Source organism: Alexandromys fortis, unplaced genomic scaffold (genome assembly GCF_014885135.2).
Source record: "Alexandromys fortis isolate MF-2015 unplaced genomic scaffold, M_Fortis_MF-2015_v1.1 scaffold_20, whole genome shotgun sequence".
Classification (NCBI taxonomy): Eukaryota; Metazoa; Chordata; class Mammalia; order Rodentia; family Cricetidae; genus Alexandromys; species Alexandromys fortis.
In genome coordinates this window covers 2,371,298-2,392,682 of record NW_026067903.1, presented here as the reverse complement: position 1 = coordinate 2,392,682, position 21,385 = coordinate 2,371,298, and the positions used below count along the sequence as shown (strand labels likewise).

Below are 21,385 nucleotides of genomic sequence, written 5' to 3'. Positions count from 1 at the left end.
GAGACCCTTGGTAAATTACTCCGCAATGGATGCACGTCAGGCTTTGCATTTCTCTTAGTTTGGATCCCTCCTTAGTTTCTTTATGAGCCATCTTGACAGTTTTGATGACCAGCTTTGCCTTTCAGAGTTCTGAGCCATTTTGATTCCTATTGCCATAAGAAATTCTAATTTCTTGGTGCAGCATTTTTCCAGTCCTCTGATATTCAAAGGGAAGTCCCAGCATCTCCTTATTACATCTGCACGTCTGCCCAGGTGGCTACAAGCTCGTCAATAATATATCACTTATAATGCTGTTATTAGGGCTAGGTCCTGTCTGGGGTGCCGTGCGTTACCAGGGAAGCTGAGGTCCTGTCTGGGGTGCCGTGCGTTACCAGGGAAGCTGAGGTCCTGTCTGGGGTGCCGTGCGTTACCAGGGAAGCTGAGGTCCTGTCTGGGGTGCCGTGCGTTACCAGGGAAGCTGAGGTCCTGTCTGGGGTGCCGTGCGTTACCAGGGAAGCTGAGGTCCTGTCTCAGGGTTCTTAGTCTCTTTAATAAAAGGACTTAAGAACAAACTCAGAAAAAAAGCTCAGGAATAATTTTATTAGATTTTCAAGGAAAAACCACCAGACAGGCATGGTGGAAATCTCCATCTTTTTGGGGAGGGAGATGTGGAAAAGGATCAAGGAAAGTTTTGGTTTTGCCAGATAGGACAGTTCAGCAAGCAGCCACATAGGAAGAAAGGAGATAGCTTCCGACAATGAGTAAATATGCCTCAGTTACAGAGAAGGTAGATGTAGGCTTTGGTCAATATCTGAAGAAATAGAAAAAGAAGAAAAAGGAAAAAAAATGTCATCCGGCCACTTCATGCTTACTTTTGTGTTTTGAATCTTCTGTATAATAAAAAATTACAATTATTGACATGCCTAATTTGAAATGTGTGTGTGGGGGGGGGGAGTGTCAGGAAATACATATTGCTATTGCAGAAGACCTGAGCTCTGGTCCCAGGCCCCCTCTCTGTTACCTGCAACTGTAGCTCCAGGGGATCTGATGTCTTTTGATTTCCTTGGGTATCTCACTCCTCACTCCCCCTGCATACTCTTGAACACATCCACACGTGCGTGATCACACACACACACACACACACACACACACACACACACACACACCAGTCCCATGAAGATGCAAAACCTACCATTTGAGCAATCTTGCTATTTAAGATGATCTTGGGAATAACTTTAGAACTAGAGGTCTGGATTTTCATGGTGGAAATGGGTTATATCTATCTTCTAGTTTTAACCTCCAAAATGATGTTAGAGTTACCTCTTCAGAGGGAAGGATGGTACCATGGTTCTGAAGGACATCGGGTCTCTATTCAAGCCTACCAAGACAAAACTATTGCTCCTGTTCAAAACAATGAAGTCCTCCTCTGGCCCCGAGTTGAGATATGGCACACCATTGTCATTGTCTCCTCCCTTAAAAGCTAATTTTGGGATAGACTAAGTAATTCATGGTACTTGCCTCCAAGCCTGAAGACATGAGTATGGTCCTGTGTGATAAAAACTGAGGATAGACTCAAAAGTTGCCCCCTGCCCTCCACATGTGTCCAGTGGCATATACACACAATCACCACTCTACACCATGTGAAACAAATAAATTAGTAAATTAATCAATAGATGTGATTGTAAAACGTTAATTTGTCTGGGAGTATTAATCCCTTGGCTAATCACCCACACCATGGACCCTGTCTCAGGAAGGCTAATCCACCAGAAGCCACACTGAAGAGATGAGAGGAATAATGATCACTGCCATGATACAATGTACTCTTTCAGTTCCAGAGATAGTTAGTTGCCAAACGCCAGGCTTCCTAGTTCTTTCTCAGAAGGAACTCCAGCCCTCTCCACTTTGCCTGCTTATCCAGGATGGGGTTAGCTGCTGAACATGCAAGCCTAACTCAAAAGCATGGCTTCTCTCTGTCTTCTCCAAATCTCTTTTCTGGGCAGCTGCCAAGATTTTCAGCTTAACTTCCCCCACTGACTTTCTTTGGAATTCTTAACAATTTTTTTCTCAAACTTCCTTCTGAATCTTTTCTTAAATTTTCTTATTAATGTAACTAAGAACCCAGAGAACCACAATTTCCTTGGTAACATATGGCAACCCAGATAGGATCTCCTAAACTTTTTGGTAATTCTAATTCTGGTAGTTTCTAATTGTTGCCAGCTCTTTTATATGTATTTGTGCTTCTTGTATTATATAAATCTTCTGGTAGATTTCTGAAGCAGTGTATAAAGATAGGAGGTAGAAAGAGATTGGAGTCTGACCTCAACAGATAAAACTGTACATTTTAAACAAGAAAGGACAGCACTCTTTATGTGGGATTCCCCTCTGTATGCTGTGAATACCATTGGTGAATAAAGAAACTGTTTTGGCCTGTGATAAGGCAGAATTTAGGTAGGTGGGGAACACTAAACTGAATGCTGGGAGAAAGAAGGGCAGAGTCAGAGAGAAGTCATGTAGCCCTGCCAGACACAGATGCTGGAACTTTACCCAGTAAGCCACAGCCTTGTGGCGATACACAGGTTACTAGAAATAGGTTAAATTAATATGTAAGATTTAGCCAATAAGAAGCTAGAGCAAATGGGCCAAGCAGTGTTTTAATTAATACAGATTCTGTGTGGTTATTTTGGGAGTCTGGGCAGCCAGGAACCAACAAACAGCCTCCTCTCCTTACAACAAATTAGTGCCAACATGGTTGATTAAAATTTACTTAAAACGCAAGAAAGCTTTAAAAGGAATTCTAGACATAAAAGAACAGAGTTAAGTATGGTTTGGTAGCAGCATTTTCTTGGGTGGGCTCTGTTTGCTAGAAACAAGCAGAGTCATGACTCCTTTAAGAGAGGTTTTCCTGATTCAATGGTGGCAGAAAAAAAATGCTGCCATTTTGAAATGTTGGCTTTCTGGGCTGTGCTGCCAGTGAGAACTCTGACTCTTTCTGGAGGTCCAGATATGAAGCATTTAAATGGGGTTTGTGAACAAAGTGCTACAACTTGCTTAATGGCAAAATCTATTGGCTGTTTGCCTAAAAAAATGGGACTATGAGCACAGCTCTCAGAGGCAGTGAATAGCTCTGCCATGTTGGACTGGGTGGGGCAAGCAGGCAGTGCCGTATTTCTCCTAGCAATGGTGCCGCTTAAGTTCAGAAGAAGGGCTTAGCATTTTAAGAAGCACTTCTGGTCAGAAAATAATTACAGATATGCAATAAAGACAAATCCAGATTAACAAAAAAGACCTCTAAATGGGTCACAGTCTTGAATAAATGTATGTAGGCTTAGGAGAGAGAAGAAAAAAAATAGACAGTTGTAACAATAAGTAAATGGTTTAAGGTAAAATCTTTAAAGAGACAGTACAGGCAGTCGTAAATTAAAATGAGTAAAGAAAAATAAGCCATGTAAAGATGGAAAATTCATAGAGAGTCTGGATTATGTCTATTATTGTGTTTTATTCAAATTTTTTGACTGCAGAGAGACATTTGATTCTGGGATTGCTAAGCTAAACCAACATATATACTTTAAAGATATCTAGATTTCAAAATATGGATCTAAGGATATGTTACTTTGCAAAAGAGGTTCTTCTTTTGTTTCCACAGAGGATGAGAACCTGTGGATTGCTTCCAGACTAATACAGTTTGATGGACCAAGACCACCTGAAAGGTTGCTGTGAATAATGCCCCCCCAAATTACTTTGCCTAACAAAAATCAGGAAGCAGTTTTGAGAGAGCTACACCCAAATTCCTTAAATAATTGTTTGTAAGTGTTTGTTTACATTTAAAGGGGGATATGATATAGAGATCAATACTTTGCATCGGTATGGATCTTAGCTTATTGATACAAATTTAAGGACAATTTTGTTATATGTTTATTTCTGCTCTTGATTAAGGTATTGTGTTTGTACAGCTCATTTAAAAATGTAATGTGTAATTAAGAAATATAAGTTAATAGATAATCATCTATAATAGTCAAACCTGTTAGTTAGATTTTCCAGATATACAGAGATGTTTTTCAGATGGATAGGTATTCTTCAAACCTTTCAAAGACTACAGAATATTGTATTTAAATGTTAAAAACTTAGGACTTTTCATGACAATGAGACACATCTGCTCCTGGAAGCACTAATTACTTTAAGAGGATGATGGCCATCAAAGAGGCTCCTCATGGAGTTTGTTAGCCAACTGGGCAGGAAACTGCTCTTGTCTGGTCTGCTGTAAAAATTGGACACTCAGGACCCACAGAGAAATGACTGCTGAATTTGCCTAAAGGAGACATGGTCCTTCAGGGTTCCTGCTACACATAAGAGTCTGGCAGACATTCTGCAGAACACAGAAAAAAGTGGCTGAAAACTGCCAATATAGGCAGAACTGTCTTTGAAATTTCCAGCTTCATGGAAAAATTTGCTGGATACTGTGGGCCTGTAGGTTGAAGATGGATGCCTCAATGTTACAGAAGAACTTTGGGTGACTGTCCAGGCAGCGAGATGTCTCTGTCATTTCTAGAGTTTTGGAAGTTGCTTACAATGCACTTCGGTTTACTTAGGTAATATTATATCCTTCTGGAGTCTTTTATGGAGCTGAAGAATTTATAGTTTAGTTATCAAATAGTTTATAGTTATACTCCATTGCCTTCTAGATTGCAAAGAGCAGGAGGACACTCTAAGGTTCCTCAGGTTAAAATTCTGAGTGCTGTGAAGCTTTCCCAAGCCTGTGTTCATGTGTTCCCAGTTGTATGATGATTAGCCACCCTAAGCTCAGAGAGTTCCACTTGACCTAGCAATGTGAACTCCAAACCACGCCTTAGAATAAATAATTAGAAAATATTGGACACTGGCTCTCTAAGAAGTACGTTTGGCAACAGGTGTGAGGGTATTCTTGAGAGACAGTTGCGCCTGTTTCCTTGGCTATCAGTAATTGGAATTTTTCCAGAAAGCTCAAACTGGAAAAAAAAAAAAAAGTGAAAGCCTGGTGCCAGGCAGAGAAGGAACTTGTTTCCAGGAAAAGAGATTTCACACATCAGGCCACCTTCGGAAGACAGCTGACAGGTCAATTATGGGCAAAGACTACCATGATGGGACTGCTTAGTGATGAACCACTCTTGGCCTCTGCTAAAACCCAACATCATGTCAGGACCCAGAAGCTGGATGTGGTGGTGGGTGATCACTGGACTTCTTTGTCCCTTACCCCACCATGGCCAAGTCGATTAGCTCTCCTTTTTCTGTTTTCACTGTTGCTCATCTGATTGGCACAGTGAGGACGGGTGTCTGAGCCTAGCTCATCACTGCTGCCAGCGTCCAGGAACTGGTTCTGACAATTCTGGTCACAAGCTCCTTAAATAGATCTCACAGATTTTTAGTCAACGATTCATGATTTTCCATTTAAAATGGATTGTGTCATATGCACATAGAAATAATTTTTTCTTTCTCAAATCAGCCCAGGTACCCCTTTCTTTATGGTTTAAATCCTCTGGGTAGAGCCTGCATGGCAGTGTAGTAGGATCAGGGCAAAGCCGTTCGTTTTCGACTAAGGAGCATGTGGCTGCCTGTGGGTGCTATCATTTCAAGGCATCTCCCTCTATTCCCGTTTTGGTGTCAGTTTTAAAAATGCGAACGTGTTGGCTTGGTCTCATACTTTTTTTTTTTTTTTTTTGTCTATTGAAACGATCTATATCACTTTGGCTTTCATCCTATCGTATAAAATGATGTTGAAATCAATCCATTCTTTTCTTCCCAGAGTCAATCTTACTTTGTAAATCCATGCTTCAAATTGTTATACGTCTTCTTGAATGACTGAGTCTTTCGTTTCCCTAGGATACCTTCTCTACTTCCAGCAGTGTTTGTTACATCGAAGCCTCCTTAGGGGCGATTTGTAAAATGAACCCACGTTTCTGCCTGGGCAGTTAGTGTGCTCTCTCCTCTTTGACTCTGTTATTTCTATCTTCTGTCTTAAAGAATTCCCATTTGTAAATGAAGTCAGAGGGTGGCTCTGTAAGCTGCACTTGATATGGCAGGAATGGCGACACACACTAAGGCCCTAGGCACAGACAGTTTGCTATACCATCCTCGCTTCTGGCATCATTAGGAAAATACGTATTAAATCTGTGGGAAATTTTGGCTTTTTTGAAGTTTTTCTTCTTATCTGTCTTATTTATTGTTCTATACACTTCCTGGGATGGATACAAGTGGTCACTTTTGGATAAAGAACCTTTGACAAAACCCACTCTGAACTCTGGAGACAGTCCATGCCGATGGTCGATTTTTTTTTGTACAGATAGACCAGGATAACAAAATGGTTAACTACAGGTTTGTGCATTTCACAACTGGGTTTGCAGACACACTCATCCAACTTCTTATTTGGTTTCTTTCCTCTGCAGAAACTGTCTGTGAAGTGTATAAAGAGAGGGAGCCTTGTTTCTTTCATTTATAACTGGCCAAGAAATCCAGCGTTCATTAGCTTCTTGGTCCTTGCCTTGCCTCCGCCTCCTTTGTCTATGAAGACCGTCCGATAGGTCTTCCAGGACAGTCCTATTTCCTCCTCATGGCTTGGCATACTTATTAACAGCCCTTCCTCTTCCAAAAAGAGCCTTGGTTTGGATGCTAACTGCATTTTTAGCAATTTGTCATTACCAACTCGCAAAGGGTGCCATGTTGCAGGTGCCCACTAGGTGTCAGTAGCGTAGCCTGCGAAGAATCTTCAGAGCAAGCATTTCATTACAAAAGTCAAATCAAAGCAAATAATTAGGAGTGGTTCAAGAGCTACCTGCAGCTTTGACCGGTTCCAAACAGGTGAGACCGAAGAGGGAGGGGTGGAGGACCAGGTACACTACAGGTGACTTCTTCCTGGGATCCAGCAGGGCAGGAAGGATTCCCTTCCTTATCAAGGACTTCAGTGGTTCACCGAATGAGCGTCCTTTCCAATTTACACTCACGAGATGAAGCCGGTGTTCAGTGAGTGAGGAAACAGCTCCAAATGAAGAGAAATTCCTCTTCGTAGATTTCTCTTTAGTTCACAGTCGGATGAAGGTCGTGAAGGTAGAGCTCACTAGAAGCCTACTTCTGCTGGAGAAGCTGAGCTGCTCGAACAACTGCAGATTTTTAAGACGATCTGGAAGCATGTACCTGCAGAATCATCACACTGGACTCGCTGGGGAATGATTTCTGGATTGCACATATATTGTCTCTCACTCGGGTAATGAGACTGGAAACGCCCTGCCTCAGATGCACGGCACACATCAGGCCCCAGGTGTGTAGGAAGAGACCCACAGGCATGGGTCTCGCAAGGCATATGGCTTTTTGTTCTTGGAACTGGTTGCTATGGCTGATGGTCCTTGCATGTTCCGTAGCATCCTCGTATGTGAATGAATCCTCCAACTCCACTGCCCAGCAGGCACCTGATGCTCGGTTTGCTGCTTCCAGCTCAGACCCCGATGAAAGAATATCTGTGTTTGAACTGGATTATGACTATGTTCAAATTCCCTATGAGGTTACTCTCTGGATACTGCTTGCATCTCTTGCAAAGATCGGTAAGTCCTCAAATATATGTTTAAGGGGGATTACTTCTCATCCCATATGAAAATCTCTTATAGACAGCCGATGGGTCAAGCAGATATTAACCGTTGCTTGTAATGCATTAAAATCATATTCCCTGAAATCAGGAGAAAGCCGTGGCTGTTTAATGCTTCGGGACTGCGTTTGAAATTTAAATGTCTATGCCTACACCACTCATTGTTTTGTTTTTGTAATTCGAGAACCCAGTCATGTGACTTGTCTGTCATATAAAAATCGAATGCTCCATGCTTAAAAGAATATAAAATGTAACGTGTACAGAGCTTGGGGAATGCCAGAGATTGAATAATATTTCTTTATGTAACATGATCTTCCTTCATTCCTAGCCATGTGCTGTAATTTGTCAATAGCTTTGGTTGTTTATTCTTTCCAACAGACTCATGTTTCTTGCGAAGTGACAGGAAGCAAGGAGAAAAATAACCACAGGCAACTCTCAACACCCCAGCAATGGGGTGCGGGGTATACGAGCCAATATCTGCCCGTAAAGTATGGCTTGCCTCCTAACTCAGATGGAGCTGCCAGCCGCCCTGCTTTCCTCTGTGCGTGGAAGGGAGCTCCAGTGAATGCACTGAGCTCTAGTCCAGTGTTCTTCCTTCAGAAGCCACAGTGGTGGTTCACGTTCTACCACCAATGTGCACCGCTCTCTCCTTAAAACCTCTTACTCCAAAGTCGAAAATCCATACAGTTATGCCAGTCACTGCATATACTATTGCCTTTGCCTTCTCTATGATAAACTGCAGATAGTTTGAGTGCACAGTCTGCCTTGTTGATGTAGAATTTTTCAAACATTTTTATCTCCACATACGTACATGTATATGAGTACATATACATGCACGTATATGACAGTCGTGAGATGTAGGTTGAGCCATGTGTAGTCTGTAGTGAATATTTACGGGCTCTTGTCTATCTCTGTAACTCCTTCCTTCCTGTGGGCTAGGGGCTCCGGAGTACTTGGGTACCTCTTTCAAGCCTATGCCTCTTTAAGCTATGAAAGTTTAAAATGAAATGGGACGGGCCAGTTGGGAGAAAGCTGAAGTTTGCTGAATGGCGAGCTTACGCCAAGCGCCCATCACTTTGAAGGAGTGCGTGAGCAAAACTGGCTCTCTAGGTGAAGACTGTGCTCAAGCCAGACCCGGGTCTGGCACCTTTCGTCTGGCCAGATAGATAATGGGAATTTTCAAAGTTGTCTCCCATGATACTTCTGTGCCATTTGTAAACAATGGGGAGTATTATTTGTCTCCCACCGCTTCCCTCCCTCTGCTTGCAACAGCTGGCAACAGCTGGAGCTCTAGGGGTCCTTAGAACACAGACCTGTTGCTGACTAGCTGGCTCCTTTGTCTACCACTAGACATCTAGAAGTAGAGGAGGGTCCAATTTATCGGCGTTTGTACATTTGCATAAAGGGTTGTTTGTTATTTGCGTATGTTGCGTGTGCCCCAATTTACTATCAGGAAGTACGAAGAGACTGTGGGAGACACTGTTGTTCAGGGGACTCTCAGTTAAATGTTACTGACTTTCCTGATGGTGGAATTCAGTAGGATTTCAGAAAGGAAAGTTACTGTAGGTTTTCAGTTGAAACATACTTACTCAAAAATGAGTTTATAATTGCTAGTCTTTCAGGAATCTAGAAAAGTCTATACGCTGTAAGCACTGGGAACTGAAAAGAGGCATTATTTATTAAATATACACTATGTGCCAAATACTGGGCCTGACATTCTGTGTACTATGATGAGTTGTTTATGAGAGATAAGTAGTAATAGTAGTAAAGATGATGGTAATGATGACGGTTTCTAGTCTTTAACATTTAAGGAATGCTTATTCCTTAATAAATATTCAGATTATAGGTTATGAATAATAACATAATTTTTCAGCCTTATTCTCACCATCGTGTATTATGTCTGAATCATTCAGGCACATTTGTAGAGTTCCCAGGCAATCCCTGGAAACGAATGGGTTGGACCTGAAGGGGTTAACCGAGAACTCACTGGTCAGCACTCTGACAGGGAAATAGCAAAATGCTCCCCATTCCTTTTTAAATAGCCAGCTATAAAGCTATAAACACGAATTGTAGACCAAAGATAATTCATGCCACGTCTGACTGTGAGTTATCTCTTAGTTCCACCACACTTCTTGGAATATCACGGAGGAACCGGTCCCGGATCCACTGGGAAGAACAGCATTGAAGGCTGTCTTCCGTTTCCCAGGACCGGAGTGTTTCTTCCCACTTCCGTTCAAGCATTGGGGTTACAAAGATGGAAAGCGACTGACCTTGGGAAATCTGCTCTCCTTCCCCAAGGGGGACATGTGATTTAAAGTGTAAAATGCTTTAAGCACGTCCCATTGCAATGCGACCTGTTTCTGCCACAACTCTGCAAACTCACGTTGCCTTAAGGCAGGTAGATGCATTTGGAGGACCAGGAGCCAGAAAGGTAAAACGCAGGTCCCGAGAAAACACACAGGCTCTTCCAGTTCTACAGCATAAATTGGAAGTTAAGTTTGATTGAAAGAAACACTAATTGAGAGACAAAAATAAGGAGGCTGAAGAAGAAAATAGGAAGGCTAAAAATGTGATTAAAAAAATTGAGAACCCAGGCTTTAGAAGGCCTTGAACTGGTCTGGACACCAGCGAAGTCTGAGAGTATGAGTTACATCCTTTGGTGATAATTTTGCTCAACTCTATCAACCTGTATACATACATACATATATACACACACACATATACACATATATGTACACACATGCACGCAGACACAACCCCATACTCTCATATGCATATATATCTTGGAGCAGTTCAAAGTAGTTCTGAGGAAGACCCACATCTTCTTTTTATAAAGCTAAACATAAAACTCTCCAAGGAGACATTCACTGGTTCTCCAAAGCCTCTGGAAAGAAATCTACCTTAGGTAATTTAAAAGCCAAGCTCCCTGTTAGACGGCACAAAACCATCTTCCAGTTTTCCTTAATAATCTTACTAATTGATACCTTGTTGAAGCCAGGTGGCATCTCTCAATGAGGGAGCAAAGTGTCTGTTAGGACACTTTTTTCTTCCTTTCTTTCTTTCTTTCTTTCTCTCTCTCTCTCTCTCTCTCTCTCTCTCTCTCTCTCTCTCTCTCTCTCTCGTCTTGAGGCTCCCTCCCCTCACTTAAAACACTTCTCATTCTATGACACAACTGTGGATATCTCAGCCATTTCCCAAGGCACCCAGTTCCTTCCATATGAAAGCATCTCTGATGACAATTTAGCCCATTCATTCATTCATTCATTCATTCATTCATTCAAATACTTTGAGACCCAGCTGTTACACAGGCTTAGCTGTTGATATTTGTTAAGCGCTGTAATGATGATGATGTAAACCATCTCCTGAAGTTTGGGGGAGTTTGCAGACGAGCACAGATAAGTCATGCACAAAAGAGGGAGACAAGCATCGCTGTTACTAAACAAGCATCGGAGAGATAAATTGTTTTGATAAGACATTAATTTTTGAGGAAGACATTAATTCCTCTCATGGGGAGTTGGAAAGACGTAGCCTTGAATTCTGAGCAGGACCCAAAGACAAAGAAAAAGGACAATTTAAGCAGGGAAAACAGCAACAAGACAGGAAAGGAGCCTGCTGGCAAAGGATTTTGATTGGCTGTATTGAAGGATGGAGGCGCTTGGGGCAGGGGGTGTGGCTTTGAGGACCCCATGATGATCCTCTGATTGCTGATGTCTTTGTATTTATAGAATATTTTATGTACATTTTACTAAAGTCTCATAGGTCATATTATTTCTGTCTTTCCATTTACTTGTGTCTTACCGTTCAAACTTTGCCAACCGTGGGAGATGCCATATAATTTACATCTTTGACTTTCTACCTCAATAAAGTCAGTAGTATGTTTTTCTTTACAGAAGAGTGCTTAAATACCGTTAGTTTACAATCCATACGGTGCTCTGAGTGCCCTCCACATCTTAGGTGGAACTGAGACAGTAAGAAACACAGGGTCAGAGACTATAGCTTCTTAAACCTTCTTCCAACCCCACACATACTTGTACACTGGAATTCAGGGTCATGAAAAGCTTAGTAGCAACAATAACAGAAAAGGTTCCTGAAGAACTGGCCTACAATCAATCCAGAAATCAAGTGTGTAATGAGATCAGGGTGTTTTTGTGTGTGCTTGATCATGTTGCGTCACGAGGTCTCCATGCAGCCTTGGTTGTGAGCATGCAGGGTGTGCACAACTGCTCACACAGGGACCATTGCCTCGAACGCTTGGTTCTTACTTGAGGCTGCTGTGCACTGTGGACCACAGTGTTGCGCCTTAGTTCCACATGACATTTTCTGAACAGGTAGAAACGCCATGGTGTAGTATAGAAAAAAAAAAAAAACACTTCTGATACTTTTCGACCATCATCCTTAAACACGTTAAATTCCTCCAGCTTTGAATTATGTTGTGTTTAGATGCTTGACTTTAAAATTACTATTTGAGTTGCTAACAGGAATTCTATATATAAAATAAAATTTAAATGCATTTTGGCTTCGGATTAGAGCAAAATTTACCATCATTTCTGAAATATCTTTATGCCTTTTAGAGTATATTTATACAGTGACATCAGAATTGATAATTATAATATTTCCATTTTAGCTATTTTTTTTAGTATTTCCTACATGCATGTATAGCATTTAGATCATATTCACCCCCACTCACCTCTCCCAACTCTTCCTGGATAACCCTAAGACTGCTTCCCAGATTCATACACCCCTTTAATTATTTTTTAATGACCCCATGAAGTCCAACTAGTGCATAGGTCTGGGGTCACCTACTGGAGCATGGTGAACCCACCAGGAACCACACCCCTGACTCTTTCTCTTCTAGCAGCCATTTACTCTCGAGAGCTCCTCTGCTAGGCACGGGTCTAGTGTGCCCCTTCCCCACCCACTCATGCTAGGATGCTGGCTGCCTTGATATTGGGCATGTCTTGGGCCAGAAAGCACAGTTCCTGTGACGTCACAGGCACAATGGTGTTTTCAGTAGATGTTTCACCTGTATTATATAGCACATCCTTTGACATGAGTAGATTCATAGATTTTAGAGGGACGTTTTAGATCCAAACTATAGAAAAGCTATGCAACCAATAGCCTGGGAAATATAAGGACCTAAATAAAGGCTCCGGAGGTAGAAATGGAGAGGAAGGGATGGACTTTACGGACAGATAAGGAGAATAGTGACGGAGGAAATCTGAGTTGACTACATAATTGATAAATCCGACAAGGGTCATTCATAAGAATGTGACCCTATTTTCTTCTTCCATGGGTCCAGTTGGCAACATTATTAAGTTAAGAGGGAAGACAAAATTCAGAAGTTTTATGTCTGTGCTGTGGACTAAGCATGGGATAAGAAGAGATCTCGGAGCTGGTCAGATTCCACCTGAGCTATGCACTGGGTGACGCATGCGTGTATGCTTTCCACACCCACTTCCCCCCTTTCCCCTCGTGAGTCTTTTGGTACCCTTATAAGAAGCAGGAGGCAGGGAAGCAGCGGGACCACAGGCCGTTACTGGTGGCAGTGATGTTAGTACACAATCTCGGTGACACTCCCAAGTTCCTGCGGCAGATGCGATACCCGCCTCAGAGCCTTTGCACCACCCCACCCTACTGTCTCTCCATGTAGCCTGGTTCATCGGCAAAGACTAATGTCGGGTCTTCTGTGTGCCCAGGTTTCCACCTTTACCACAAGCTGCCCCACCTCATGCCAGAGAGCTGCCTCCTCATCATCGTGGGCGCTCTGGTGGGCGGCATCATCTTTGGCACCCACCACAAATCGCCTCCAGTCATGGATTCGAGCATTTACTTCCTGTACCTGCTTCCGCCCATCGTGCTGGAGAGCGGCTACTTCATGCCCACGCGGCCCTTCTTTGAGAATATTGGCTCCATCCTGTGGTGGGCAGGCCTGGGCGCCCTGATCAATGCCTTTGGCATTGGTCTCTCCCTCTACTTCGTCTGCCAGATCAAAGCCTTCGGCCTTGGCGACATCAACCTGCTGCAGAACCTGCTGTTCGGTAGCCTGATCTCCGCGGTGGACCCCGTGGCGGTGCTGGCTGTGTTCGAGGAGGCTCGTGTGAACGAGCAGCTTTACATGATGATCTTCGGGGAGGCCCTGCTCAATGACGGCATCAGTGTGGTGAGTCACCCAGATCGCGTCCCCGGAGGGGTGGGGCTGGGGTGGCGGCAGCCAGTCAGGGCTGCCTCGGCTCTCCATGTCAGGGTTGTGACCTGAATTCTGGTAACATTTCCGACGGATCCACTTTCTGTATCTGACTTCTCATTAGTTGCTTTAAAGAGAGAAAAGGAATAGAAAATACATAATTCAATTTACCTGTCAATTCAAAGAAGTTTTTTATTTATCATGGAGAGACTATTATTTACAGCCAATCTTGGTATTCTTGTTGGTCTAGACAATACCTTTGTTTCTAATACATGTCTATATGTATATATGCACACACACATATCATGAGACACTAGATGAAGTTAAAATAAAATTCCTCTAGTCATTGAGACATTCATACATACGCTCCTGCACAGATGCGGATGCATAGTGTCTTGGCAAACAGCGAGGGATCACATTCCATATGTGTTGCTGTAGCCACCCCGGGTCCTTGCATGTCTCCTCAGCTGTTACACAGTGCTTTGTAGATGAACAAAGTTAATTAACACAATTAACAAAGTTAATTAACACAATACGTTAACACAATTTATTTTACAATTTCCTCTGTGGGTGATTATTTCCATGGTTTCTATTTTTTTATGTAAATAATGTTGCAATAAATAAGCTTTATTTCTTCCTGGCATTATTTTTGCATTTGGGACTATATATAAACAATATTTTGTCAGTAATGAAATTTCCAAGTTAAGCAGTATATACATTTAAAACTTGATACATTTGGCTATTTTAATCACTTCCTATTTACCCCATTGGCAAAAGAGAGGCTACCACCCTAGAGTTGTGGGGATGGGCAAAGACATGATGCCTGTGTCTTAGTTCCTTTTCCATTGCCGTGGCGAAACACCAAGGCCAAGGCTGTGTAAAAAAAAAAAAAAAAGCATTTAATTGGGTTGTGGTTTCAGAGGGTTGGAGTGCATGACAGCCGAGCAAAGGAAGCTGAGAGCTGATGTCTTGATCCTTAGGTAGGAGACAGAGAGAATAGTGAGAATGGAGTAAGTCCTTTGAGACCCCAAAGCCCACGCCCAGAGGCACACTTCCTCCAAGCAGACTGCACCTCTTAATCCTTAAGCTGTTCCACCAACAGGGGACCAAGGATTCAGACATATGACCTTATGGGGGCCATTCTCACCCAAAGCAATACAACCTGAAACTGTGCAGATTGCTCCAACTGCAGGTGATTAGAAAGTATAAACCCAGTCCCAGAGAGTAGGGGCATCAAGTAAGACCCCAAACCATACGGAGTGCCCTAGGAAAAGAACACACCAGCAGAGGTTAAAGGAGGCAGGTATGAGGCTTAGAGATTGAAGGGAGCAGGGCTGGAGAGGGCAGGCAGGAGGCTGGAGCTACTCTGCTCCTCAGTGATGCGTTTGAATTGCATGAAAAATTTTGCAGACTAGCAAGGGAATGTGAGGGAGCACCACCTGGCAGTTGTGCTCAGAAGACTTGGCTGGTTGGGACTGTTAAACGTGAAGCAATGGGGTTAAGAGGAATTTGCAGCTAGGCTGGACACCTTTCAATTTTTCCAAATGCCAAGGTAACACATGACATTGAACTCGGGTGACCTCAGCCACAAAGCGTTTCCAGAAAGACTTTATCAGCTTTTGCTCCTACAGATAGGGTTGATTTCTTTAATTTTCCCAGAACACATGGTCTCTTTATCAGGAGCACGATCAGTGATAGGCAGAAATTCTTGCTGAGGAATCATCTGGATTCATTACTAAAGCAAGTTCTTGCCTGCTGCCGCTGAGAGCGGATCAGGTCTCACCCTGAGGTTTCTCTGACAGCTCGTTCAGAGCCAACCCCGCCGTGGTTTCCGGTGGCAATGCCATCACCAGTGACATTTGTTTGACTTTCTCGAGGCTAAATTGCTTCCACATAGATGCTTCTAAAGACTCATCATTTCAAAATAAGATTATAATTTCTGAGTAACTGTAGTGCCTGCTGAGGGTGATGTTGTGACCTCGGCCGGGCAACGTTGCCATTGCATTGGTTCTGGTGGGGTTGCCCACATGTTCATCTTTGGTCTCCCACAACACAGCGAGTATTAAGTGTGTGCTGGAGCACCACTGGGTCCCTAAGTGAAACCAGAGAAGCCCAGGGCTCGATTTAGAAAGCAGCTCAGAGCAACTGGTACTTTCTGTCGTCCAATGGTATTTTGAGCTGAGGGCTTTGCGCTCACCCTTTCATTGAGCAAAGAGCCTGCCCAAGGGCAGCAGTCACAACCCTGCAGAAGGTCTGAGTCACCCAGAGGTGGCCTGCGGTTTGAGGGTTACATGTGATGGCAATGCAGATCTTATTTCTAGAACAGTTGACATATCCATGAATCTGATTCACCAAGAACGAACCACATCAGGCGTTCAGCTCGTGCTTTTCCAGTTATTCCTTCCTTCTGTGGTGTTCTCGGGCTATGGCATTGATAGCTAGGACGGACCTTCAATGGCGGACAGTAGGGCAGAGACACACACTGTGGCCAGTAACCCAGTACTGCCATCTACACTGGAGATTTGCTATGAAGAGAGATGGGGGAGGGGAGAGGAGGGAGGGAGAGAAAGAAAGAGAGAGAGAGAGAATCAGTTATTCTACAACAATCATTTTATTATCAGGATGTGTACATTAAGGTGTGATATTGTGTGACTTGAATATTTACAACTTTCTTTTTAAAAATAAAAGGTATTTCAAATACTACTAGAAAAAAAGTACCCTAAGATCACTTAATCCCTAATGGAGTCTTCTGGCTAAGCTCCTAGAAGAAGGCATAGACAGAATTTCTCAGCCCAGGACCCACAGGGGCCAGCTTTGTATTTACTATTTTATTAAATTTATGGATCTTATTATGAAGCATGAAAAATATCCTCCATTCAAAAGTAAAGCAAACCAGATGCAAGAAGTTAACATTTCCTAGGCTACAGAGCAGACCTCGGTGCCCAATTCTGTTCTTTCTATTCCCATTCTGTTTTCTTCTTACCTTTTGGAATTTTAACTCTGAGCTGTGAGGGGGAGGAGAGAGCTCTACCTATTTGCTGAAGAATAATAGTTGAAGCGAAGTTACATGTGTTTATGCTGTGGAATATTTGTTTAATGATGCAAGGATGTGCTGCATTCTTTTATGTTGCATTTGCTTAACTCTGTGAAGCTGTGTTATGTTCCCTGTCTAAAACACCTGATTGGCCTAATAAATAGATGAACATTCAATAGCAAGGCAGGAGAAGTCATAGGTGGGGCTGGCAGACAGAGGAATAAATAGGAAGAGAAATCTGGGAAGAAGAGATCGAAAAGCAAGAAAAGAGGGGGACGAGGACTTCAGGGGCCAGCCACCCAGCTATACAGCAAGCCATGGAGTAAGAAGTAAAGAAAGAGATACATAAATAGGGAAAGACAAAAGCCCAGAGGCAAAAGGTAGATGGGCTAATTTAAGAAAAGTTGGCTAGAAAGAAGCCAAGCTAAGGCTAGGTATTCTTAAGTAAGAATAAGGCTTCATGTATGTATTTGGGAGTGGGTGGTGAGCCCCCCAAAGAGCCTAAGAGTGCAAAAACAATTAGCAGCACCTATTAGTGATTGGACTAGGCTCAAGTTCAGTGACACAGCTATCTTTCTCTTGTATAGAAATGGCAGGCTTAGGGGGCTGGAGAGATGGCTCAGTGGTTAAGATCATTGCCTGCCCTCCCAAAGGTCCTTAGTTCAATTCCCAGCAACCACATGGTGGCTCATAACCATCTGTAATGAGGTCTGGTGCCCTCTTCTGGCCTACAGAAATACACACAGACAGAATATTGTATACATAATAAATAAATAAATATTTTTTTAAAAAAAGAAATGGCAGGCTTAGTGATTGCCACACAAGGCTTTAGGCAAGACTATTTATTCACGTCTCTTCTTGCTGTAGAGTCGGGATAAAGACATTCTTCCACTCATAGGGTCCATGGAAAATTCATATTTAGCTTTAAGTACAATAAGTTCCTGGACTGGGAAGGGCACTGAGTGGCTCCTGTCTGTGACTTTTACATCAGCCATGGACACTTCTGGCTCACTATAGCTGGACAGTTAATTTTAAATATGGCTCACCCCATTGGCTATAGGAATAGATGTTTATTTTCCTATTTATATCTATCTATCTGTCTCTCTATATCAACTTGCTGGATAAGCAACAGGTGATTTCATTCATGGTTCTAAATACCCACCCAATCTCTCCCCATCTCTTACTCTACCTTAGCTGGTAGAATGAAGCTCCACAGGATCAGGTCTGAGACTGAAACTCAGGCAGTCTTCCTCTGCTTTGTCTGGACCACCTCCTTCCCAGTTAGCATCCACTGATGAGAGGAAATTATTGACATTCTGCAGTGTGCTGGGATGCTGGGCTGGGTAAGGGCTAGCTGAAGTGGGTTCAGTGTACTTTAACCATGATCTTTCCAGCTTGTAATGAGTCCATTGAGATGTGAGATTCTATCCCATGTCAATACGTGTTGGCCCAGTTCTTGAAAGAAACCATATGAGAGTTGGTGTATGAGGGGATATGAAACTACACAAACATCATTTTTGAGCAAGCATCTCAAGTCCGTTTCCTTATATCTGAAATGGGAAGGACTTCCCCAACCTGAGAAGGTGGTTGTGAGGTCATGAAATGGGACTTCTGGACATCTGGCAATGGTAGGTGATGAATAAACATCCTTTTGTCCTCACAATTCAGAGGAAGATTCCTATGAGATCACAACATTTTGGTGACTACCAGGCACAGAGATAAAGATGTAAGCTCAGGCAGAGTAGTGAACTCTTGCTTGGTCAGCTCAGGGGCCTGCGACTAAGTGCAAAACCTCTCCAGGGTGCTTCCAGCTTACTGGTGGCAGGGGAGGAATCAGAGCCACCTACTGAGACCCCAATATTTGCCTTGAGAAATGTGTTGTCAGTCAAAGTATCTGGAGGTTTATCTGGTGAGCTTGCCCTCTGACAGTGAGACATGGTAGGACCGGTGTATGTGTCTGGGTGTGTGTATGTGTGTGTGTGTGTGTGTGTGTGTGTGTGTGTGTGTGTGTCTGTGTATGTGTTTGTGTAGTGCAGCACCAACCGGTAGCCAGTGGCCAGGTTGGAAAGGTGGAAGGTGGCAGGAGGTAGAATAAGTGAGGGCTAGCCGGGCGATGATGGCACACACCTTTAATCCCAGCACTCACGGAGGCAGAGGCAGGTGGATCTCTATGAGTTTGAGGCTAGTCTGGTCTATCTACAGAGTGAGTTCCAGGACATCCAGAGATACACAGAGAAACTCTGTCTCGAAAAAAAAAAAAAAAGTAAAGACAATCATTTGAAGTCCCCAGGAGTGTGTTTCAGAGCATGGAATTTTACCGACATGGAGAGACATTTCTAACCATCAGCCCCTCCACAACTGGGTGACACTTTGTCCCCGAAATATCTGGTGTCTGTCTGCATTACAGGCTCTCCAACTAGAAAAACTTGCACGTTAGGAAGGGTACACCCCTCCGTGGCATGCTAGAAGTATATACTCTTAGATAGGGGCCTTTAACTATGATTTCATGACAGCTCCTCAAATTTGACTCCCAAACACACCTTTGGATCATTTGCTTCTGCCTGAAGGAAGAGAACAGTTGAGATATGAATTGTACCAATTGATCTTGAACCGGAAGACACTTATGAGCCACTTGGTGGTGGGCACTCACTTCCATCACATGGGTAGGAAAAAGGAGTAAAATTTAGCTAGTTGACAAGCTGCCTTTCGTTGTCAGGAGGTGGAGTTGAGCAGCTGTAGGAACAGAAATTAGAGGAGAAGGAACACTTAGGAGGAGAGTGTTGGCCCTTTAACTCTTTCGGGAATAATGAGAATGAGGGCAGGAACCTACCCAGATGCAATTCTGTCAGTACCAGTAAGGACCCTGAACTCCCCCACCAAGTATACCAAGCACCTTAGATGTGAAAGAAAGCAAGCCTGGCTGCCGCCCTGAGTCCCCCATACCGTAAGCCTTCAGAATCCTTCTTGGTAAACTATTATTCTTAAGCTACAACCATGCGCCTTCCTAGTCTGTGTTTTCTTAGAACCTGTCCTAGCCACAAAGGTCCTGTAGGGGTTTGTTTAATATTTTCATGGAAATTCCTGATGGGAAAGAACAGCCTGGCATTTCAGACACAGCCAGGAGAACTTCCTAGTACAGTGACTTTTGTGTGACCATCCTCTGCCAGCCCCTGTCCTAATGTTCTCAGTTGGGCATGTTGGGTTGCAGTGTGGAAATAATAAGGGCAGTTTAGTGTGGAAAGTCACACAAGGTGGATTCTAGAAGGAGGGGTTTCTGGGAGGCAAGTACTTTCGCTACAGTTTGGGAATTATACGGATGACCAACATCTTACAAGCCTGTGTTATAGCATTAGACCATGATTGGATTGGGAGAGAGCCTTTGATTCTGCCTCTAGGATATAATAATTTATATGTTCTTCCTCCTCAGTACCAGGGCCAACTTTGGTCATTGGTGAAGGTCTTAGTCATTTGGGGTTATTCTAACAAAATGTGAGTTTGATTATGACTCAAAGAGTTGAGTTTGGCTTATAGTTTGGGGGTTGGAAGTACCAAGACATAAAGATAGCTGAAAAAAAATTGTCCATGCTATAATAGGTCATGGAATAGAAAATGAGCCTCTAAGGGTAGGAGACAGGTATGATTCATGGGAGGAGCCGTGTCCTCTAACAGTCACTGTCCCCAGGAAATGTCCAATGAAAGTGAAATAGCATTTCCCCCAGGGAGCATGTGTGTCCCTTCTGAGGGCGCCCACACTGATCTCATTGCCTTCTAACATCCCCCACTTCTTAAAGATCCCTTTACCTCTCCACATCATGACACCGGTACCGAGCCTCTAGCACATGAAAGCTGCAACATAAACCACGCCCAAGCCAAAGGGGTAACTAATAGATTAAAACCACAAGAAAGAACTGAGACATCATAAAAGGCAACTGCTTGATTTTTTTTTTGTCTCCAGTTTTTGAGAAGTTCACATATGAAGACTGTATTTACATCACCTCCACATCTATCCCTCACAACAATTTCTCATGTGCTTCCTCATTTCCTCTCAAAGTTATAACCTTTTCTTCAATATTTTTGTTGTACATGCATGTATATAAATGCAACCTACTGAGTGTAGTTAGTGTTGCTTATATGTATATTGTGCAGGGATGACCGCTTGGAATTATATGATTCTTTGAGGGTCTCTCTCTCTCTCTCTCTCTCTCTCTCTCTCTCTCTGTAACCATCAATTGCCTATAGTTTTTAACCTAGTGATGGAGAGTCTTGTGAGATCTCCTTCACTGAGTGATCATGTCAGCAATTGCCATTGTGCTGGTCTTGTTTAAGCAACCATATCGTTGAGATTTCCTTGGTGCAGCTCCCTGTCATACACATGGAAGACACTATCTCTCAGCAGACTAATACTCTGGCAATTATAATCATCCTGCAGCTTCTTCTGTGGTGTTCTCTAAGCCCACGTATTGCAGATGTGTTGCCGCACATCTGCGTACATCTGACAAAAGTCAGTTGTTTTTTGCATTTTGACTACTAATAGATTTCTGTAACGTTCTCCACATCTATTGCAAAAAGAAGTTTCTTTGGA

At 43.0% G+C, this 21,385-nt stretch overlaps 1 protein-coding gene across 1 annotated transcript in view; it reads left to right on the top strand.

Annotated features, from left to right (window-relative positions):
• The first annotated feature begins 6,774 nt into the window (after window positions 1-6,774).
• Slc9a4 (solute carrier family 9 member A4) overlaps window positions 6,775-21,385 on the top strand; it is a 53,277-nt gene continuing 38,666 nt past the window's right edge. Inside the window, 2 exon segments of the mRNA XM_050134806.1 lie at window positions 6,775-7,544; window positions 13,282-13,745. Coding sequence (XP_049990763.1) covers window positions 7,214-7,544; window positions 13,282-13,745 — 795 coding nt within the window. The 5' untranslated portion in view covers window positions 6,775-7,213.